At 38.4% G+C, this 21,744-nt stretch overlaps 7 protein-coding genes across 8 annotated transcripts; 3 read left to right on the plus strand and 4 right to left on the minus strand.

Moving 5' to 3' along the window:
* The first annotated feature begins 2,127 nt into the window (after positions 1-2,127).
* On the plus strand, positions 2,128-4,187 carry LOC118740862 (etoposide-induced protein 2.4 homolog). The gene is made up of 4 exons (XM_036472600.1): positions 2,128-2,374; positions 2,456-2,760; positions 2,828-3,502; positions 3,568-4,187. The coding sequence occupies exons 1-4, from the start codon at positions 2,360-2,362 to the stop codon at positions 4,019-4,021; spliced, it is 1,449 nt and encodes a 482-aa protein (XP_036328493.1). The 5' UTR covers positions 2,128-2,359; the 3' UTR covers positions 4,022-4,187.
* A 98-nt stretch (positions 4,188-4,285) lies between these two features.
* On the minus strand, positions 4,286-5,716 carry LOC118740865 (transforming growth factor beta regulator 1). Its single transcript, XM_036472603.1, has 2 exons — positions 5,468-5,716; positions 4,286-5,397 (listed from the first exon to the last, which is right to left on the minus strand). Exons 1-2 carry the CDS (start codon positions 5,570-5,572, stop codon positions 4,510-4,512), a joined length of 993 nt encoding a protein of 330 aa, XP_036328496.1. The 5' UTR covers positions 5,573-5,716; the 3' UTR covers positions 4,286-4,509.
* Positions 5,717-6,068: 352 nt separating this feature from the next.
* LOC118740863 (kelch domain-containing protein 3) lies at positions 6,069-8,869 on the plus strand. Its single transcript, XM_036472601.1, has 6 exons — positions 6,069-6,535; positions 6,695-7,137; positions 7,207-7,706; positions 8,037-8,232; positions 8,475-8,615; positions 8,681-8,869. Exons 2-6 carry the CDS (start codon positions 6,905-6,907, stop codon positions 8,742-8,744), a joined length of 1,134 nt encoding a protein of 377 aa, XP_036328494.1. The 5' UTR covers positions 6,069-6,535; positions 6,695-6,904; the 3' UTR covers positions 8,745-8,869.
* Positions 8,870-10,388: 1,519 nt separating this feature from the next.
* LOC118740864 (tubulin-specific chaperone C) lies at positions 10,389-11,908 on the minus strand. The gene has a single exon (XM_036472602.1). The coding sequence runs from the start codon at positions 11,872-11,874 to the stop codon at positions 10,768-10,770; it is 1,107 nt and encodes a 368-aa protein (XP_036328495.1). The 5' UTR covers positions 11,875-11,908; the 3' UTR covers positions 10,389-10,767.
* Positions 11,743-12,211, minus strand: LOC118740882. Its single transcript, XM_036472619.1, has one exon. It carries the CDS (start codon positions 12,183-12,185, stop codon positions 11,949-11,951), a length of 237 nt encoding a protein of 78 aa, XP_036328512.1. The 5' UTR covers positions 12,186-12,211; the 3' UTR covers positions 11,743-11,948.
* Positions 11,953-13,232, minus strand: LOC118740880. 2 transcript variants are annotated; one of them, XM_036472616.1, is made up of 3 exons: positions 13,025-13,232; positions 12,339-12,491; positions 11,953-12,145 (listed from the first exon to the last, which is right to left on the minus strand). In XM_036472616.1, the coding sequence occupies exons 1-2, from the start codon at positions 13,152-13,154 to the stop codon at positions 12,355-12,357; spliced, it is 267 nt and encodes an 88-aa protein (XP_036328509.1). In that variant the 5' UTR covers positions 13,155-13,232; the 3' UTR covers positions 11,953-12,145; positions 12,339-12,354. The 2 variants fall into 2 exon arrangements, with proteins under 2 accessions (XP_036328509.1, XP_036328510.1); XM_036472617.1 differs by having other exon boundaries at positions 12,044-12,136; positions 13,025-13,168.
* A 1,456-nt stretch (positions 13,233-14,688) lies between these two features.
* On the plus strand, positions 14,689-16,646 carry LOC118740869 (AN1-type zinc finger protein 2A-like). The gene is made up of 3 exons (XM_036472607.1): positions 14,689-15,322; positions 15,394-15,505; positions 15,574-16,646. The coding sequence occupies exons 1-3, from the start codon at positions 14,889-14,891 to the stop codon at positions 15,754-15,756; spliced, it is 729 nt and encodes a 242-aa protein (XP_036328500.1). The 5' UTR covers positions 14,689-14,888; the 3' UTR covers positions 15,757-16,646.
* The last annotated feature ends 5,098 nt before the right edge of the window (positions 16,647-21,744 follow it).

Raw genomic sequence — 21,744 nt, forward strand, 5'->3', positions numbered from 1 at the left:
ACAAAAACCATAGAAACTTAAAATATAAGCTTAAAATTTTGCAGAACACTGAAAAAAAAATTCAGCAAAATTTCAAACTTGTTTTTCAGAAGTGTTAAAATTTTTTATGAGTATACAGTTTTATAGCCCATTCAATTTTAGTGTAATAATACGCAGGTTTCAAGTGGCTAAAATTACCGTTGATTTTTTAGAATTTTTTTTCCGAAGGTGCGTAGCGCTGCCAATGAATTTCAAAATATGTAAATGTTTGAAGAAATTTAAAAAAAGCACTTAAAAGGGGAAAATTATAAGTAAAATGGTATATGGAGTACGAAAAATGTAGGTACTTAGGCGGGTTGGGTACATAAGCGCGGAGGTACTTAAACGAGGGATTTTATTCAGAATACATTAAAAAATTCACGGTGCCTTAAAATGTTGGGAACTTAAGCGGGTTATGTAATTAAGCGGGGGGGTACTTAAGCGGGTTTCACTGTAATCAAGTTTTACTCTCCTAAAAAATTTGGCAAACTCACATACGAGGTTTTGCATTTTGTTGATACGTGGTTTTGTATTTTAACCAACGACGATATGTATATTGTCAATACTAAAGGAAAAATCATTTTGGGCTGTAATTTGAAGCTTTTGCAAGATTTTAAAGTCACAGAGCTATATGTGGATGCTTCTGTATCAAGAGCATACTAATCTTGTGGCCTCAACGGAAATTTTATGTAACATTTTATTTTGGAGAAATCGCTGTTAAGACGAAAATGCATAAGCGTAAGATATTGATTTAAGATACATACATACGTACATACAAACTTAGTTACTATGTATATAATAAATGGCTTTTTGCAATCAGCTAATTTCTTTGCTTTGAAATCAATTGGCTAAACACGTATCCACAAATTTTCAACAATAGAATTAACAAAGAACGCAATTAACCAATTGCTAAGTAGTGCCCCTAATGCCATCATAAAAGAAACACATAAATGTAGTGTAAAAAAAACAAAAAAAAGGCTATGTTAAACTCACCTGGGTTATTGAAAAAGTTTATATAAAAGTAAATAGCTGAATTTTAGCAAATTCCAACACTAAAATCCCAGAAGAAAATATTTTAATATGTATTATTGATGATGCACTAAAATCTGTCTACTAAAACCAGTTTTTTGTTGCCTTTCTTTTGCTTTGTCAATTACGATTTTCTATTGTACTTCTCCTCCACATGTTTGTTTTGCTTTTCGTTCGTATTTTCTAAAGCCCCTGTTAGACGTGGCAAGTTGAGGTAGCTTTGAATAGTCTGTTGACATGTTTCCTTGGGTTATCCAGCTCAGTATCACGATCATTTCTCACGGAAACGGTCTGGATCGTTCTTATTGGAGTTGGCAGCACTAATTTTATACTACTACTAAATGGGGAAAAGTACATTTAAACGAAATAATATTCACTTAAACAAATATTTAGCCTAAAGAAATTTACTTGAAGCAATGACAGAATATTTGTTTGTGTATACATTCATTTGTCAGTGCTACCAAAACGTACTGCCATATTATCAGTGACACAAACCAAAAAGAGCCGATCATAAATTGAACCAGATCTCTATCAGGATCATATCGTTGTTGTTGCATTTGCGTGCAAATTTTTTATCCGGATCCCGATCATTGCCCACGAAAACACAGTATGATACTCTCTTCAGTCCGAAGTAGTCAGATTTAGTCAGAAGAATTTTTATTGGCAAAATCTTCAAAAGTGTCAAACTCAACTGAATCAAAATTAAAGAATACACCAAAAATGAGAATAATCTAAAAATTAAAAAAAGTGAATTGAAAATGGAAGGAGGCAAAAAATAATATATATAGTGAGTGTTTATTGCACTTGTGCTTGTGTGAATGTGTTTTGTAAACACATTTCTATTCTTCTTTGACATTAGTTATGTTGTTGCCATTCTTTGGACTAAAAATTTAGTTTTTTGCGTTCCTTTACTTTTTCCTGTTATTATCTTTTAAAGAGCGCATTTTGCTTACGCTCTTGTATTTTGACACTTTTCAGATTTTAGTCAGAAAAGATAAGAAATAGACCTACTGGCAATTTTTTCTTGACCGTTTTTATGCAACTCTGTAATAATTGACAACGATATGTATTATCAAAACAAAAACAGCTGTCATTTTATTTTCCTTTGCCGAGCGGACTCGTACTCAAATATTAGAACAAATTTCGCTGAAACATTTATTTGCTGCATAAACTAAGCAATATTTATAAATTTTACTCGATGCGCAGGTGTCAGTACATTATTTTAAATGCGAAAATAATTAAAAAGTGAGAATCACAAGGATTCGGCTGGAAGTTGACATCGGTGTTGGCGTTGGTGTTAAGCTAATCAAAGATGGAAGCGATAAAGGCACGTAGTAGCTGTTATATGATGAATTATTTATGAACTACAACCCAATTTGTTTATATTTAACATTTTATTCAAATACAGAATATTTCGCTGGGTATAATATACGGTCTCTGGGATAGCATCAAAGGAATGACACTACTACTACACATCGATGCTGAAATACACAAAATAAATGCAGAAAAAGAGGCTGAAAAGCAGCGTCGCATTAAAGAACGGGAACGTCGTCATCATCGCACTCCATCACCAACACCTTCGTCAGCTGCGGCAATGGCTAGAGAGGAGTTGAAAGAACTGTTGCAAGTCAGTGAACAAGAGAAACCGGACGAACGCAGTTTAAATAGTATGCTAAAGCGTACGAAAGCGAGTCAATCGCATGAACCAAAACCGTGAGTCAGATCTTTTGAAACCTCCAAATAAATACTTTTAAGTGTAAATGATTTTCTTTTAATGCAGGGAGAAGAAAATTGCTAAACAGGTCTTGAAATGTTGTCTCCTAAATGGCGGTTTCACATGGCTAAGTATCATATTGTTTGAACAATTGCTGTTGCCAGCGCTAAGATTTGTTTTGAGTTTATTTTATGGGAATCATACGTCTGAGCTGAATATGGTATGGGGTTGGGTACAACCTATACTATCGATTATTTTCGGCATGATGTGGGTGTTGCCAATTTTTCTGCTAAGTAAAATTGTCAGCTCACTATGGTTTGCGGATATTGCAAATGCTGCTTATCGGGTGCGCAAAGGTCAACCGCAGTTGATACCCAACATCAGCAAGTTAATCGCCGATTTTTTGTTCAATTTGCTGGTGCAAGCACTATTCCTGGTACAAAGCATGCTGGTGAACTTATTACCCGTACCCTATTTAGGCGAAGCATTATGTTTTCTACATTTATGCCTACTCTATTCACTATACTCGTTCGAGTACAAATGGTTCAACATGGGCTGGGAGTTGCATCGTCGCTTGAGTTATATTGAGAATAACTGGCCATACTTTTTGGGTTTCGGCATACCCCTAACCGTACTAACCAACATGACCAACTCTGTTATTGTAAGCAGTTGCATATTTTCTATATTTTTTCCACTTTTCATCCTAAGTGGCAATGAGGCTATTCCGATCGTCGACACCACGTAAGCAATGGACTACATTATATGCTATTTATTTTAAATTTTAATATAACTTTTCCTTTATAAAGTAATTTTCCTCTGCGCCTCTTCTCGCCCGTTATTTTCACATCGAATTTATTGTTTACTCGGGGGCGTCCTGCAAAGCTGACTGCAGCCAAGTTAGCTCAGCAGAAGAAACAATTGCTTCAACAACAAGAAAAGCAACTTCAACAGCATATGTTGTTACAGCAACGGATTGAAGAGGAATACCTAGGACGTAGTCGTAGCCGTCAAGAAGAACTCGAAACAACTGAGGATTTGGGCCCGCAACGCCGACAATCTTCGCGGTTCTCGAACTCTCCGTCGCCAACACGAGGACCATACCGCTACCAACAGCCGCCATCGCAACCGCGAATACCTTCAACAACGCGTAATGCAACCGTTTTCCCTGATCGTACCCAATTCATAGGGGGTGTTTCCCCTAGTGTACCATCATCTGCCAGTTCGTCAGCACACTCGGTGCAAACGGTGCGTCGCAGGTAGTCGAACAATTTTTTCGAAAAAAAATTTATATTTGTGCAGCTGTTGACCACAAAACGTAAACGACCTATCATATCGACTGCTGCAAACTACAACTGAATTTTATTCAAATGGACTTTAAAGTGTGATCAATATCGTTTAGTTTCGGTTTATGTATTCATATAAATGCATACGCATAAGATAAGGACGCTTTATGTGCTTGTTTCGCTAATACAAGTAAATCCCCTTTTTCGCTTAACAATCCTGATAATGACAATTACTCGAGCATACATTTTGTAGATGCTTATTCTTTATATATTTAAAAGCATATTTTCGCAAATTAGATATAAAGTTTTCAATGTATGTCGTAACAAATGAATCGGACAATTTTTTACTGTCGCACGTTTTATATAAGTACTCGTATATACATATGTACACAAATACGTATTGAAACGCGCTAATAATAATTTGAATAAATTGCAATCAACTTTTTTTAAAAAATGCTGTTTGAATTACTTAAAATCCAGCAGTTCGTCCGGTGGCTCATCCTTCACTTCGGGCATGTTGTGATATGTGGATACGGCAATCAATGTTTGTAATGCATCGAAACTCATTGTGGGATCCTTATCCTCAAGTAAAGACAATTTTTCGCTGCCGTTGGTATCTGTATCCTCAATAAATCCTTTGAAATTAGCGCATTGTGAAAAACCTGGATCCATCTGTAGCAGGGATTTCACAGTCGGATTGGCAAGGCCAAAAAATTTTTCACCTTGTACTTGCAGTGGCAACTGCACGACATCGATTAAACTGCCTTGCAAGGTTTCCAGCAGTCCTTTATGGCAAATATTTGCCGATTCGCCAAAGAAAACACTATCCAGATCGTTGTCGGGTATAATTTGGAACTGAGGCATGCCAGCGTTATTAAGTATTTTGCATGTGTATACACATTTCCGCTGCGGATCTTTAGGGTGCGCGTATATTCGTGTGGCCACATAGCCAACGGGATAGATCCAATTCGACGTATGAAAATTCGGATTTATAGGTATAATCTCGCCAGGTGAATGTACAAGTATATTGCATAAATTGATGGGGTACATTGGTTTGCCACTGGAGTCCAATGTCACTTTGTCGCGTGGCTTGTATCGTTTATCGATCTTTTCTTGACCCTGTGGCGGTTGTAAACGCTTCTTTGGACCACGTTTCTTAGGTACTGCATTCACTAACTTGACCGTGTTTTTCGTTGGCTGCATATTGGCTTCTTGCTCTATTTGCTCCTGTTGGTCTAGATTTTCGACGCCCTCGTGGCGCATAAGGCGTTTTATTAAGTAGCGGCGCTCTTCGCGTGCTATTGCCAAATCAGCCTGTACCTGTGCAACTTCATCACAAAGCGCTGCATTTTCCTGTTCCATTAAATAAATTTGGTGTTCATTAATATAATTCTTTTTGTGTAGATTTTAGAGCAATACTCACAAAAACGAAATTCTTTATCTGCCGCTTTAACCGTTTATATTTGGATTTATACTTGAAATTCATGACGCGAGTATATTGAATATTTTGATATTGTGGCTTCGACATTGCTGACCTTTAGGAAATTAAAATTACTTGGAAGCAGTCTTGGGAAAATTGGAGCAATTTCCTTCCGAAAAATAAACAAATCTCCCTTCCTCCCACCTACATATCCACAAGCTTGAGATGTGAGGCACCTCACTAGAGATGGAAAAACATTGACGGCTATCGATGTTGTAACGGCGCGCAGCGTTAGCCTTTGCTACGATCATAGAAATTTGCTACTATTTTTGAAAAGTATTAAAAAGTGCTATCTTGCTACGCAATCGGTTTCGTGAGGTGCCAATCCTGACGACGGAAAGTAGACTTTCGCTTTCTTAATTTGACTCCGAATTGCGTGGAAAAGTTGGAAATCTTGCCAAGTGTGACACGCTCTGTTGGAAATATTGCCAAGTCTGGAACGCTCTTAGAGTACAACTCCACAACAAGCTTTTCAGGAGTTCCGGGCTTTTCAGGCTTTCAGCCTTATAATTCAGCTATTGCTGAAAGTCTGAAAGCTTGTGTACTATGACACTTTGCGTTACGCCACGCGGCAGAAAACGCAACTCTAAAACGCTCTTATTTGGGTGTGGCTGTAAAAATATCCAAAGATAACAAAAGTGCTAAAAGCCAACAAAGGGAAAAGTCAAAAGTGTCAAAACACAATTTGGAAGAAGCACGAAGAAGACTGAAGCTTAAAAGCGGAGGAGGTTTTACAGCTAAATCCTTTGTTTATTTGTAACAAAAATTCCAGCTTATACCAATTTATCGAAGTCTTGGCAAAAGGGCTTCCTCCAAGAATAATTTGGTTACACCTAGCTGCTGTTGATGTGTATCAGGTAAAAACCAAAAAGCGCAAGCAAAACAAGGATAAGTATACATATGTACGAAAGGTGCTGGCATTTGGGGGTCTGGGACGCAATGCTGCTAAATGTGATATAGACCCCGCGGCAGCATACTTAACAGGATTTAGTACATGAGGAGCAGGGATAGGTGAGTGCACTTTAAAATGCCAACATCATCTACATACATATGTACATACCGCTCTTTCGCAAGATATTTGGCTGGTGCCAAATGCAAGTGTTGGCAAAGTTTTGAACGCGTCCATGACTACTGCTGACCTTCGTATATTTTTTTTTTGTTTACCCATAGTTTAACACATTTTCTTGACTACTACGAATATTCAAAGCAATTGCTCAAAACAATACTGAACACGACTGCGCAAGAGAATTATTTGTGCAAATATCTTCACTTTGTGCCACTCATTTACCCTGATCAGTGCTAACTATTTGCCATATCGGTGTTTGCGCGTAAATTCAATAGCTTCGAACAAATAACTTATAGGTCATACACAGGCGCAAAATGCGATGGATAGCGCACTTGGATGGTGGACCACGTCGTGTCAATCATGCTGCGGTGGGTGTTGGTGATAAGATATATTCGTTTGGCGGTTACTGCACTGGTGACGATTATCGCTTAAACGAATGCATAGATGTGCATGTGCTCAATACAAATACGTTGCGTTGGGCGGTTGTACCGCTGAAACGAGATGAAAATGGTTTGCCACTAAAGTATCCTGAAGTGCCGTTTCAACGGTAAGTCAATGAACATGATTGCAGTAACTACTCATATATACGCTTGTGATTTGATTTATTTACTTTTAGTTATGGCCACACAGCTGTTGCATATGGCGACAAAGTTTATATGTGGGGTGGCCGCAATGATGAGCAACTCTGTAATGTACTCTACTGCTTTGATCCGCAAACGTTGAGCTGGTTTCGGCCTGAAGTAAAAGGTGCAATACCAGGCGCTCGTGATGGTCACTCAGCGTGCGTAGTAGATCACTGCATGTATATTTTTGGTGGATTTGTTGACGAAATAAATGAATTTTCTTGTGACGTACACTGCCTTGATTTTCGAACAATGGAGTGGCGCTATGTACAAACATTTGGTGCCCCACCATCTTTTCGTGATTTCCATTCAGCGGCCTCTATATACGGGCGCATGTATATTTTTGGTGGACGTGGCGATAAACATAGTCCCTATCATAGTCAAGAGGAAATGTACTGCCCGGAAATTGTGTTTTTAGATATGAAAACAAAAATGTGGCATCGCCCGTCAACTACCGGCAAGATACCTGTTGGTAGACGCAGCCATTCAATGTGTAAGTTCTTATCGCACACCGTCTTCAAAAGGGTTACAACTCAAAATTTGGCGTTTTTGAAATTGCGCGCTAAAAATGTACGCAGAGCTTTTATTTACCTTTAAGCAAAATCTGCAGCAAACTTCTGTGATAATTTGTTAAAAAAAACCTAAGGTAAAGTCGCCCTTGCCCATATGATTAAATAGCATGTGCTACGAAATAGTTTTTCGCATTTTCTGACGAACGTATGATTTTGAGTTGTGACTCTTTTGAAGACGGTGTGCGATATATAAATACATATGTGCTTTTTCTTACAAGGTCTAACATTTTTGTAACTTTTTCTTATGCTAGTTATCTACAATGGTCTCATCTATATATTTGGCGGCTACAATGGATTACTGGACCAGCATTTTAATGATTTTTACACATTTGATCCGAAATCCAATTGCTGGAATCTTATTAAACCATTTGGACGACCACCAACCGCGCGTCGACGTCAAGTGTGTATAGTTAAAGACACGCACATGTTTTTGTTTGGTGGCACCAGGTGAGCAAAATGTATTGTTATAAAGGAGGTAAATACATACATAGTTTTAATAAAAGTACCGATTGAAAAATACTATTTTTGAGTATCTTGGGAATATTCAAATCTTCAAAAGAGATTTTAGTGTTTTTTCGTCCATTGATAGCGACAATATTTTCTATGTATTATTATCAACTAACCGAGTGTAATACATATACATATGCATGTATCTAAAACAAACGTTTGCAATTTCATATCTTTTTCAGCCCTGATCCCCAGAACAGCAACCAACTGATTGATAACAATGACACTCATCTGCTTGACTTTCAGCCTACCCTACGTACATTATCGATATTAGCCGTCATAAATTATCGTTTGGACACAACTTGGTTGCCAAAAAAACTTAAGTATGTTATGATATATTGCTTAAATGTTATCAATTAAAGCAACAATAATATGTTTATAATTACAGAGAAGAAATACGCTTACTGACACAGCCAAATTCATTAACAAGACCACTTAACCATGCAGGTTAACATTAACAGCAGCGTTCAACACACCGTACAACAAATATATCACAGCCAAAAACACCTATCGTGCGAATATTCATCAGCATACATACACAGCAACAGAAACATGCGATTTCAATAAAAAAAAAAAACAAGTCGAATCAAACAAATTACTTCGTCTTAGCTTAGCTACAAACGCATACATAAATATCACTCGCTTTTTTCTCATTGAATTTTTTATTGCACAAGTGTTCATACATGCCTAAAGTTTTTGTTGTTTTAGTTTGTTATCTTTCGTTCATTTAAAATTTAGCTATTAATGCATACAATGAAATGTTAATTTAAAAATGTTTTATTACATATAATTTTTTTTAGCCACTTTAGTCTAATGTTTATGTTTCCTCTTTAGCAATGTTGTTTTCAGCACTTACTTTTTTAATTAATTAACTCAGTGATTGTATGAGCAACAACAAAATTGCACTTAGGTGATGTTTTGTGGTATATATGCAAGCAACACAAACCAAAAATAAAAATAAATAAATCGAAAGTAATCAAAATACATTTGCAACGACAAACTGAATACGTAAAAACTACCTACAATTTTAAAACAAAAGAGATTAATGAAAACAAAAATGTTTATAAGACATGAAGTGTATTATGTACATTAAATAAAATAAATTGTATTTAAAAGATGCAACCGAAAAGTTCTTTTATTAATTTAAAATGCTTAATTTCAATAAAAGGCAAATGTTATTGTGTATCGTGGTTGAAAAACACTGTAGTAGGTTTGCCATTGCCTGCCGAGGAGCAACCGCTTTTAGAAGAATTTTGAAGTTGTTCGGATCATTAATACGGTGTTTACACGAGGCCATTCAAAAATTGGCTGCCGACCAACTTCATTTATACCAGCCAATTCTTGCCTTCAACTAAAAGTTGCCTGTAAAATCGTGTCATTTAAACATCGTATAATCGAGGGCCATACTTACACCTCGTATATTTTTTTCATACTTAGATAATTGCTCTTATTAACAATGTTTTATTTTTAATGTTCTCGGACTTTAAAACTTATTTAAGGGGTTCATTCAGATTCTGGAAGAAAAAGAAAGGAAAGTACACTACCTTTATTCTTGTTTTTCATTTTCGTTTTGTTGCATTTCCTTTTCACAATTTCCAAAACAGTGTGCTCGTTAATTACTAATTTGTAACTTTCTATAACTACCAGCTCTAGTTTGACTTTTCACAGTGTATTCTCGTCTTCTTGCACTGCCTTTCCCAACCAGGACCAACAGGTTCTCGGACGCATATAAATTATAATTTATCGAGAAAAACTGCAGATTTTAATAAAAAGACTTATGAATTGAATTCTATAGCACTCACTAAATTAGAAACGTAATCCATATCTGGCTTTCAAATATTTTAGAATTTGCATATTTTCATTACTGTCCGAAATGATTTCACAGTATTTCCCGCCAACCAGGTACTTAAATTAAATTTCTTATAACAAGCTGTATTAAGTCCGGTTATTAAAATGTGTTTTTGCGACCAAATTTCTTAGATAAGCGAAAACGTTTTATACTGAATGAACGCGCCTTTTTGCGGTTTATAATCCTTCCGCTCTGCTCAATTATAAAACTTACCAAACAAATTTTAACAAAGTAATACCTTTTAGTCTTTATGTTTATGATTAAATATTTATTTAGTAATTAAATTGAAAGTGTTCCTGTCAAGTTCATTTTAAATCAGCGCAACTCATACAAAAATCCAACTGATGTTACCAGAATACATTCTTTTCGCACAAATATTTTTCATATAAAATTTTACCCTAACACAATCAATAGTAACCAAACATTGTTATATATACGTAGCATGCATCAACAACCACATTTGCAGTTAGTTTTATTTCAAACCACCAGCGTTTCCATATATTCAGCTACAACTGCCGAAACACCTCGACATGGAGTAGTAGCAGTAGCAAAATAAAGGTGGCCCACATGTACGAATGAAGCCAATTGTGTTCTATCCTCCTTTGTTACTGACATTCTACGATGCACTATAAGGGAATAGCTTTTTGTTGCTTTTGTTTGATTAGTTCACTCCAAATCGGCGTGGGCGCATCCTTTAGCAGCATCCAGTTTGGCGAAGGTACATCCGGCGATAACCAATTGAAATCTGCAATATCTGTATAGTTATTTTGTGATCGATCCAAGCCGGCCAATTTAAAGTCAGCTTCAATTGTAGCGTAATCATAATTGTAGTCAGACACTTCGATTTGTGTGCAGTCTTCGATAATAGCCCGACATGTGACATGTAGGTATATGCGACAAGCGTTCGAAGAATGCAAACGCAACTGTTGGCAAGCCAGAGCAAGCGTAGTGCGTTCGCAATATTCAGCGAAGAGTGAACGCGCTATGGGTCCACAGAGGAATGTGCAATCGGTGGCATGCGAAATTTGTACTGAACCTGCATGCCCTCGTAACTCCACAAAACAGTGCTTTAGATTGGAAATAGTTATATCTTTGCCATTCAATTCCTCACCTTCTAGGCAAATGTATTCATTTTCTCTATTGGCTAAAGTCCAAATGAATGCAGCCCTATCATCTTTTGACTTTTCGGGCATGTCTACTTTATCGGAAGCAACGTTCACAACTCTGGGATTGACTAATACCTTAGGCGCTACTTTTTTGCCGCTGAATCCAAACTTCTTTTTGGGTATTAAACGCAACCGAGACTCCTCGCAGCTGGCACCTAACTCATTGAGTACATTTTGACAGGCTTTTATTTTGAAATCGGCTAGAAACATAGTAGATGTGGTTAGATAACGTTGCAACTCTTGAATTTGCAGTGTAATGTCGGCGAAAATACGTGTCAAATCGGTATTAGGTGTAATAGGACCGGGCATTTTAGCAGCTGCAGCTACTTCCGTTGTTTGTTGCAACTGCTCCTCTATTGCACGAACTCGTTCAGCAAATGTTTGAGCAAAATAATCGGCACCCTCCAACTGCACATTCTCCTTATTGCGTTGCTCTAATTTAACATCCAAAAAATTCTGTCGTTCCTTATTCCGCTTGTTTAGGCGTTCCAATATGGTCTCCTTCTTGATGTCGGCATGGTCACCGCCACTCAATGTGGTGTTGCTGCTTTGTAGATCAGCGTTCATGTTATTTGTCGAATTTTTCAGACTGGCTTTCAATACTTTGGGGGAAACACTTTCAAATTACTGATGTTTGTGGATTACTTTTCTTTTTTCTGCAAGTAAATTGGTGGTGCCTGTCCGGTAGCAGCGTCACGCATACGTTGCATAAACAGTAGCTTTTTACGTTCCTCTTCGGTTAAATGTGCTGGGCCACCGGTCGCTCTTATCCGCTCCAGTTTCTCTTCTGACGGCGCGGTAAGTCGCAATAGTCCGTAGCCACCACCGCCTGCGCAAACTAACCAGATTAGAGATTTAACATACGGATTGGTTGCCATTTAGAAAAATTCAAATTGTTGTGGGTATTTATTCTCTAGTCTTTAAGAATAAGTGCTAAATAATAGAGAGTACTTCTACTCAAGATTTACTTAAGAATTTGTGATAGTTTTGTTTGGAAGTATGACTGTTAAAAACGTTAATGTAGTAGGTACCCGATATATTAGGAATTTATTCTCGTTTCTCGCTCTCGGCACGCCAGACAGCTGCATCAATTTGGCGCTGGTTGCTGTTGCCCAAAACTTCGCCCACCTTGTAGAAATAATCCAAAGCCAATGGAAAGTTTTCGTTAATGTACTGGCGGAACTCTGAAAGTATGAAAGAGAAATTTTTTTATTAGAAACTATAAGCCTATCAGCATTTTCATCTACATAAACACCGATATATAATAATTGTGGATATGCGACCTATGTAAATGTACGATAATGATATATCTTTTGCCACTAAAATTTTTTTCGTCTTGCTTACAAAGTTCTATAACTACTAGAAAAGTTATTTTAAAACAAAGAAATCACAGATTGTTTAAACAGCGCACAAATTGATTCGCTTTGGAAAATACAGACCAGCAGATTGCCACCCCCACAGCGCACACCCGTTCTGAGTCATCCACAACAAACCAGTCTTGCTATTGTGCTTCTTCTTAAATGTATGAATTTGACATGTAGTACTGTCATTTCATTGGGCGACGTGCGATATGAGACTCCCTTACAAAAACAAAAGGGAGCTACAACAAATCCGCTGTATTGTGTAACAATTTGCCTTTAATGTAAAATGTTTGCTATTTTTCTTCAATTTACTATATGCGGATTGGAATGGAGTATAGTAGAAAAGTTTGACTTACCCCGATTGGTATTCATGCGATAATAAACTCCGTAGGAGGCCGCAAAACAAACAGCTTCCGCAATAAACAAAACCTTTGCACTGCCTTTGACAAGTTTCCAGAATGCTGGTTTTGGCTTTTTAGACAACATTACACAAAATCAAAAATAATAATTGTTAAATTACGCTTTTCCACGCGTTTGGACCGAATTTCATCACTTTCTTTCAAGTAGAGCTGCCTCCAGTGATGAAACGATACTTTTTGCTCGATACCAAGTAATTTTGTATCGATACTTTGAACCAAGAACTGCGTAGGTATCGAAAAAAATACTCGTATCAAAACCCGAAACCAACGCAAAGTCTCTTTCCTTTTTTTTTTCTTCACTAATATGAATCGCCCAGTATTTATGGCTGTTTAAACGCTAACGACCTTCAAGTATTGAATATGTTAATTTTTTTCCTGAACCCAGTATTTTTTTGCCAGATATGTTTGCTGTTCTTGCATAGGGAATCCATTTCCATGGTCGCAAAACCCAAAAATCTATTTAAAACATTTTTTTTTTAGTTCATTGCACCCTGTGCTTAAGTCAAAAGAACAAAAATTCAAAGATTTTTCATTTGACGGTCGGTCTTTAGGTCAAAGTAATTTTTCATTTAATTAAAATTTTAAAATGACTTTTAGAAGTAAAATTTTTGATTTTTGTTACCTAAAAACAATTTGTAATAAACTTTTTAAAAACAATTTACTTTTCTACTATAAAAGATATACACCTGGAATTTTGTCAACTTATAAACCAAGGTACAATAAAAGAACAAAGATAACAAGAAGGGACAACTCGTTATAATTGTAGCGAAAGTGCGCAACAGGGGCGTGCCTTCTCTTTTGCCCTAGTGCGCTTTTTGATTGGGTGAAAAGAGAAAGCACGCCCCTGTTGCGCACTTTCGACAAAGAACGTAAATCTATAAATTTACCTTCTTTAGTCCTATTTCAGAATTTTATTGAAAAACAGGACTATTCTACGGTGAGTGTACTGAGAAAGAAGAAGAATGACACTAACGCGGTTCTCACCCTGTACTTCCGTTAGTGCATTTGGTCCCAACCGATATTTGGTCCCATATAATCATAGTTGCCAACTTAGTGCTTTAAGCACTAGAGTTAGTGCTTTTTGAAAATTAAAACGCCAAAAATAATGGTTTAGTGCCTAGTGCCCTTTTTAGTGCTTTTTTCTGAACTAAAATTTCTGAATTTACAAGCATCTACAAATTTAAATGCACTAAAATGCAAACCATGATTGATAAAAAGATGAAGTTGCAAACCCACGTTCTTGCGTTTTTGTTAAATTGTATTCGCGTTGAAAATGCTAGCACGCAGTTAAGTTAAGTATTTATTTTTTTATTTTCTTGATTATTGATTGATTACACATTTCGAAAAATTTTAAATTTTTTTGCCACCTGAGTGGAACCGTTTTGTGTAGACTTTTCGGTGCTGACTCCAAATCTAGCTGCAGTTTCTCAAGCATGAGTGTGTATTTATTTAAACATGTAAATATTGTTTATTTTTTTACTTTTGTTTACCACAAACTGTTATGAAAAAGAGTATCCTTAGATAAAAAAAAATTTAGTGCTTTTAGTACGGTAAAACGCTCTTTTTTCCAAGGTTTGGTGCTTTTTGAAACTGAAAAGTTGGCAACACTGCATATAATATCCCATCCCGTCTAGATTATTTCCACTTGTTTTGACATTTGCATTCTAAATTATTTCCAATTTTATTGTTTAGTCATCTTGGTTTGCAAAAGGAAGTTTCCTGTTTTGTCTAGAAAGTTTCGTCACAAAGTTTAAGTTGTATAAATATCTGGTTAATAGCAAACATAGTGCTTAGTATCAAAATGGAGTTTCCACATCTCGGTCAACACTGCAACGAATCCACCTGTAATCGCTTAGATTTCCTGCCATTTAAATGTGATTCATGTAATCAAGTGTATTGCTCATCCCACTTCAACTATGATAATCATTCGTGTATTGGGCCACGTCGCAAGGATATGCAAGTGCCAATTTGCCCTCTATGTGGTGAACCAGTGCCCACAGCACCCGGAGTCGAGCCTGATCTAACCGTCGGGCGTCATATCGATCAGCAATGCAAGTCGGACACAAAAAAAATATACACAAATCGTTGTAGTTATAAAAATTGTAAAAAGAAGGAGCTTATACCAGTCAACTGCACGGAATGTAGAAGGAATTTTTGTCTACGCCACCGTCATACCACAGATCATGAATGCAGTGGTGCTTCCGTTGCAAGTGTAGATAAGCGTGCTATGGCAGCGTAAGTTAATTTACATACATACATATTATAGTGACGTGTATTTTGAGGTTTAATAATACAAAACATTTTAGAAATGCAGCTGAATACAGGCGTACTAACAAGCCAACTTCACTATTTAATGGGCAACCTAGACGTAATCCCATAGCAACTGGAACACAAGTGCAAAATATTCAAGGAAATATGGTTGGTTCAAAAGACCATAAAACATGTTTTCGCATTGTTTCTAATTAAAAACATTGTTGTATTTTTAGACTGAAGATGAGGCGCTAGCTCGTGCCCTTGCTCTGTCAATTATGGAGTTAGATGAGAATGCTGATCGTGAACGTCGAAATCAAACTGCTGTCAACGCGGCAGTACAATCGAATGCTACAGTACGCGTTGGCGGGCGTGATGAGCAATCCTCAAATGTAAAAGACAAATGTCTGCTTTCGTAGTTCGATTTAGCTGTTTTAATGGTAGAAGTTGTAGTTTAACAATTTAAAGATATTCTTTAGTAGTTTACAAGTATCTAAATACATACTTACTATACATAACAGCGGTAATTTAATCAATGAATGTCACATGCTAAGGGCCGGTTACTCAATATCTGGTTAACACTAATCTGCGGTTAAACATCGTTATCGACGTATTCGACTCCATGCATATGTCGTTCCCACGACAGTCGGGTCTAGGTAACCGGAACGACCCAGATTTATATCTTGCCAAGGACTGTCACTCCACCAACACTCCCCAAAATCTCTTTGGGGAATTTGTATGCTGTTACAACACCAACAACAACAACACTCCATGCATTCAACAGTCAACGTCGATAAATATGTTTAACCGGAGATTAGTGTTAACCAGACTTTGAGTAACCGGCCCTAAGTGCATTTGCATTTAGCGCGCGTTTATTGCAAGACTATTCATGATATAAATAAAGGGCCTATATCGTAAGTTTGTTTTTATGACATGATATATACAATTAATTTTTGTTAATGAATGTCCACATTCCTTAATTGAAATGCATATTTTATAATAGATTTTAACCAACTGAAACTTACCTGCTTGTGATTAAGCTTTATAGTGGGCATTAAATAATAATTTCAGACGCGTACATACGTATGTATCGAAAAACATTTTTAATCCTTTTGCGAATTCTATTTGAAGAACTATTAAGGAATAAAAATTGTTCGAATTTGCGCTTCATTTTTATAAACGTTTTGTTCAAACAGAATTCGCAGTTGGGATGGTTAATAAATAATATATAATCATTAATTAAAATGTAAGCAATTTCGCCATAGTTGTTATGTTTTCTTAGAGACGAAATAAACAAATAAAAAACAAATATTGATTATTTTATTATACACTCATGAGATGCATACGTATATACAATGTGCATCACTAAAAAAGTTGAGGTTTTTCCAACGGAAGTTAAAAAAATTTATTATATTTTAAGACTTCCGCCAAAATATTTCGGAAAAATATTAAGATTTACATGAGCTAAACCGATTTGAAAATACTGAGCCACGGAGAAAGTGCTCTGTGTTATCCACGTTCTTCAACAAGTTAATTGTCAGTGATAGAAATGGAAACCATATGTTGTTTCCGTGGGTTATGTCCCGTAACCAGTCCTATCAGTGCTTTAAACTCTAACCTTTGTTTGAAAAGGAATTTCACCGCTATCTTGACAGAGCGCTACCAACGCCTTTAGAAGTCAGGTTACCCGCCAGATGTACGCTTGCTACAACCCATTTGCCGTCTTGAATAATAATAATATAATAGATTGGCGCTTACACATATGTTAGTGTTTGGCCAAGCTTCTCCTCCGATTTGTGGCGTGCGCCTTGATGTTGTCATAGAAAGCGGAGGGACCTACCGTTTTACGCCGCCTCCGAACGGCGATTGTATATTTATGAGAAGTTGTTTTTCATGGCAGAAATACACCCGGGGGTTTGCCATTGCCTGCCGAGGGACGACCGCTGTTAAGAAAAACCCTTTTTTCTATATTGTTTTGCGATGTTGCTTTGACCAGGGCTTATTCTTCTGTTCAGGGCTGGCATAGAGTCTAATCCAGGGCCAGAAATACACACCTTCTGCGTATGCCAGAGACGAGACACTTGGCTGAGCAGATAGACGATTCGACATTCTGCACAATGATCGACGACGCACTCGTTCCCACGACAGTCGGGTCTACGTAACCGGAACGACCCAGATTTATATCTGGCCAAGGACTGTCACTCCAGCAACACTCCCCAAAAACCCTATGGGGAACTTGTATGCTGCTACAACAACAACAACAACGACGCACCCATCATAATTATGGGCAGCTGCAGTAGTTCGCCTTATATGACAATCGTAAGCGCTGGTCTGATAAACAGCATAACGTAGACCGCTATGATGACTCAAGCATCAGATCATCTGACCATAGTCATGTCGATTAATAAACTAGCCGACTTTGTTGATTGGAACGGCTTCGCGGAACTTACTGAAATCACCTTCTCTGCCCCCTTCACACCAACCGACGTTCACGTAAGTTCCGCAGGGGTGTCACTGCTGCTGCAGCCCGCTTTATCCCAGCCGGATGTATCTCGGACCCCCCTCCGAATTTTCCGGCCGAATCTGATGAGCGAGGCAACCTTCGTCAGGCCGATCACGGACATCCACGCATTAGGGATCTTAACACGGAGATTCGGCAACTTGTGAACGTACATAAGCGGAAGAAGTGGGAAAAGCATCTGCGGACTTGTTACTTCGCCTCTGGTGTGAGCAAGCAATGAGCAACCATGCGGTCACTGCCCAACCCAACGAAGCGTGATGAAAGTGTCGAAATCTCTTTCGGCGACTGCGCTTCGTCGGACCCAGAGCAATGCGCGAGTAACTTTATCCGACAATTTAGGTAGGAAAGCGAAGCCTCCAATGACATAGGACCCGACTGCATATGCATGCTGATGCTGAAAAAACGGTGTCCTGCGGGAGTAGACTACCTTACCAAAGGGCTCAACCAGTCTAAGGGCACTCATGATTCCGGACATCTGGAAAATGGTTAGAGTGATCCCACTGCTTAAACCGGGGAAACCGGACAACAAGAGATGGTCTTCTTATCGTCCGATAACCCTCCTGTCCTCTGTATGGAAGATACTTGAGGGCTTGCTACTCCCGCACTACACGAACCACCTATCCCCAGCGAGGAATTAGCATGGGATCCGTAAAGTGCACAGCACAACAACAACACTTAATGCCATAAGCACTCAGATAACACGTGGCCTAAACCGAAACCGCCCTTGTGGGAGAACAGTCCTAGTACCATTGGATCTGTTAAAGGCGTTTGACACCGTCAGCCACTACACGCTACTAGAAGACATTGAGGCTTCCTCTCCCCACAGGGATTCAAACAGTGGTCAGCGAATTATCTGAGTGGTCGACATTCGTCAGTCATTTTTAGAGACAAAACTATAAAGCCAAGAAAAATTAAACAGGGGGTTCCACAAGGTGGTGTCCTTCGCAGCTACTGTTTAACTATTATATTTCAAAGCTCCTTCAACCACCAGATGGAGTCTCTATGGTCTCTTATGCTAACGACTGCTCGATAATGGCGTTTGGGATTCGAATTGATGACTTGTGCTCGAAATGAAAAGGTTACCTCTACGAAATTTCTCCCTTCTTCCCGGCAAGGAGCCTAACCCTCTCCACAACTAAATCCTCGGCAGTTCCTTTAACCACCTAGACGACGCAGGTCAGACTACAGCTGGGAATTCACGTCGACGGCGTACAAATTCCGGCGGTTAACAACCCGAAAATTTTAGGGGATAACTTTAACAGCCTGCTCTCCTTCTTCGCGCACACAACCGCAGTTCTCAACAAAGCACAAGACGCTCGCCGGCAGCATACAAGGCAATTCTGAACCGGCGGCCGGCTCTGAACTATACTGCGGTTTTTTGGTCGGCGGGGACTAGTTAGACGCTGTGGACGAAGCTAAAAACTTGTCAGACCCCCGTACTCCGGACAGCGACAGATGCCTTCTGATGTCGCCTGAGCACCACCTGCATAGCGAGGCCCTTACAGACCCAGATACGTCAGAGTGCAACCATTTGAATACATGTCTCGGACCAGACATACATTGACCAACCACTGGACCCAATGACGTACCGACGAGTGATCAACGGCATTCATAGGGAGTCGTAAGGAAACGAAGGAAAGCTCATCCTCTGTCCTTGTGTGGAATCATCTGGTCGTCCTCGAGACTTGCAATTACCAAGTGGGTAAACTCAGAATGGAATAAGTAGGTTGCGATTTATTATTAGGAAGCGGATAGTATATTGGGCTGTCAGGGTTAGGGACTTATGATACGGATTACACCCAATCTCCAAATAATATTCTTTCTCGATTTTAAAGCCACATTCGATAGCACGAAAAAGAGCTACCTATGCGCCACAAAGACTGAATTTGGTATCCGGGCGAAACTATATGTGTAATACAACCAGCTCCAAGCTCTTTCATACTAAACTATGATTTCAAACAGGGCGACTCTTTATCGTTCGACTTTTTTAAGAGCAAATACAACTAAATCGATCAAGAAAATTTAGTTTAGAGGTTCACATTAAGCAAACAACGCATTCCCGTTGCAGAGGTTTATGCCATCGGCGTTTGTACGAAAGTGAAAGGAGACAGCACATTATCGTTTGTAACGATAGTCAAGCTGCACCATCAGTAGTAGGATTGAATACCCTGGGGGAACACAACACAATACAGCTGATGTGGTTCCCCGGTCACAAAAGTATTCTTGAAAACAAAGAGGCTGACAGACCAGCAACGAAAGCTGCAGCTACCCGACCAATAGGACCAACATCCTTTCTTGCTGCGGGACCTCATACTGTCAGGGAAGAGATAAGAGTACAGGAACATCAGTTCAGAAGAGCCCATTGGGAGAACACACCTGGGCTATGGCAGGCGAAAAAAACGTTTGTGAAGTTACCGTCCCAATTGATCTAGAGAACTAATTAGCCCCCCAAAAACAAGTTTAATATAGATAGAAATTCGCTAACGGATCATTGCAGTATACGAGCCCACATGAACATCCTTGGCATTAGAAATCCTGTTGCAGCTCCTTCTAGAATGCGATGCTGTTGCGAGAAGAAGACTAACATACCTGGTACAGTTGTGAACAGAGGTTAAGAGAATTCACTCACTGCGGTCCCCGAAACTGTAGGTTTTATCAGGGCCCTAAGGCACAATAAATCTAGTCCAGCGAATTAAAAGACAGCAGCTCCGCTGGCTCAGTCTCGTAAAACAAATAGACGTAAACTATCAGCGCTGAATGCGCCAACTCTCCGATGGGTAGCCTAGATGAAGAATGTCTTTGCTTCACGGGTGTCAAATAAAAAGAAAAAGTTTATAGGGTTGGTCGAATGAAGAATGGCCGTCCTTGTCACCAGTTCCGGGTCTATTCAATTGCTGAGTAAGATGCCTTCTCTTGGACAAAATGGGGACTATAAAGGACCCAAAATGGTTACAGAAGATATGGCGCAAATCAACCGGCGAAGACTTTCGTTCCGCTTGCGCTTTTCTATCAAAGTGTTTATTGCTGGTGAACCTAAATAAAGGTTACAATTTAAAAACTAATTAATAAAGTTTAGGTAAAATACTATGTAGAAAATTTATAATGAAATACTTTCTTCGCAAAATCTATAAAGGACCATTTTATTTTGCCGATAGCTATTCGTCGCCGCGCCGTACATGAACATACATCCAGCTTTTATCCATCTGAAAGAATTTAAAAAAATGCAATCGTTTCCAACAGCTGGAAGTGAAACTTGAAAATTCCTGTAAATTCGCATTCGTGCAGAAATTTGCAAGTTCCTCTACTTGAGAGAGAGAGAGAGAGAGAGCTTTTTCTTAAACGGTGTTCACATGAGGCGATTTTCTAGGTACCTTTAGAGGCGATTTCTTGAACCAAAAGTTGGCTGCACCCCAACGTCATTGGAAGCGATTAGTTAGTTGAAAGGCCGTTCACACCAGGCGATTGTTGCTTTCAACTAAAAGTTGCCTGTAAAATCGCCTCATGTTAACAACGTATTACTCTCTGATATTTTGAGTGAGGGATATTTCTTGTTGGATTTTCGACGAACAAACAAACCGGGTTCTGAGCTAAGTTTAAAGTTTCAACTCGGTAAAAATTGATTACCATTGATTACACACAGGTGAAATTTAATAAAATCTTGTAAAAACCAAATGAATGTAGCAGGTAACTGGTAAAATTAAGCTGTTTCTATTATTTCTGCCACCAGTGTATATGAAATGCATTGATGTATGATATCGTACCAAAAAAGTACTTTTAAACATGATGTTTTAAAATAAAGCACAAAATAGGTTTTTAGAAAACTAATTACATAAAGTCAAAGGACTCAAGCTTGAAACAGAGGATGAATGTTCATCGCAACTATAGC

The sequence above is a fragment of the Rhagoletis pomonella genome, unplaced genomic scaffold, assembly GCF_013731165.1.
Source record: "Rhagoletis pomonella isolate Grant_MI unplaced genomic scaffold, Rhpom_1.0 Rhpom_scaffold_00006, whole genome shotgun sequence".
In the NCBI taxonomy this organism is placed as follows: domain Eukaryota; kingdom Metazoa; phylum Arthropoda; class Insecta; order Diptera; family Tephritidae; genus Rhagoletis; species Rhagoletis pomonella.

What these genes read in the sequence shown, in the direction of transcription:
- LOC118740862 (XM_036472600.1), top strand. An exon ending in CAATCGCATGAACCAAAACC is followed by an intron (nt 2,761 to 2,827) that starts GTGAGTCAGATC and finishes CTTTTAATGCAG; the next exon opens with GGAGAAGAAAATTGCTAAAC. An exon ending in ATTCCGATCGTCGACACCAC is followed by an intron (nt 3,503 to 3,567) that starts GTAAGCAATGGA and finishes TCCTTTATAAAG; the next exon opens with TAATTTTCCTCTGCGCCTCT.
- LOC118740865 (XM_036472603.1), bottom strand. Translation starts at nt 5,572, where the DNA reads ATGTCGAAGCCACAATATCAAAATATTCAATATACTCGCGTCATGAAT. An exon ending in AGATAAAGAATTTCGTTTTT is followed by an intron (nt 5,398 to 5,467) that starts GTGAGTATTGCT and finishes TTAATGGAACAG; the next exon opens with GAAAATGCAGCGCTTTGTGA.
- LOC118740863 (XM_036472601.1), top strand. Translation starts at nt 6,905, where the DNA reads ATGCGATGGATAGCGCACTTGGATGGTGGACCACGTCGTGTCAATCAT. An exon ending in TAGACGCAGCCATTCAATGT is followed by an intron (nt 7,707 to 8,036) that starts GTAAGTTCTTAT and finishes TTCTTATGCTAG; the next exon opens with TTATCTACAATGGTCTCATC. An exon ending in TGGTTGCCAAAAAAACTTAA is followed by an intron (nt 8,616 to 8,680) that starts GTATGTTATGAT and finishes TTATAATTACAG; the next exon opens with AGAAGAAATACGCTTACTGA.
- LOC118740864 (XM_036472602.1), bottom strand. Translation starts at nt 11,874, where the DNA reads ATGAACGCTGATCTACAAAGCAGCAACACCACATTGAGTGGCGGTGAC.
- LOC118740882 (XM_036472619.1), bottom strand. Translation starts at nt 12,185, where the DNA reads ATGGCAACCAATCCGTATGTTAAATCTCTAATCTGGTTAGTTTGCGCA.
- LOC118740880 (XM_036472616.1), bottom strand. Translation starts at nt 13,154, where the DNA reads ATGTTGTCTAAAAAGCCAAAACCAGCATTCTGGAAACTTGTCAAAGGC. An exon ending in TCGCATGAATACCAATCGGG is followed by an intron (nt 12,492 to 13,024) that starts GTAAGTCAAACT and finishes TCATACTTTCAG; the next exon opens with AGTTCCGCCAGTACATTAAC.
- LOC118740869 (XM_036472607.1), top strand. Translation starts at nt 14,889, where the DNA reads ATGGAGTTTCCACATCTCGGTCAACACTGCAACGAATCCACCTGTAAT. An exon ending in GATAAGCGTGCTATGGCAGC is followed by an intron (nt 15,323 to 15,393) that starts GTAAGTTAATTT and finishes AAAACATTTTAG; the next exon opens with AAATGCAGCTGAATACAGGC. An exon ending in AAAATATTCAAGGAAATATG is followed by an intron (nt 15,506 to 15,573) that starts GTTGGTTCAAAA and finishes TTGTATTTTTAG; the next exon opens with ACTGAAGATGAGGCGCTAGC.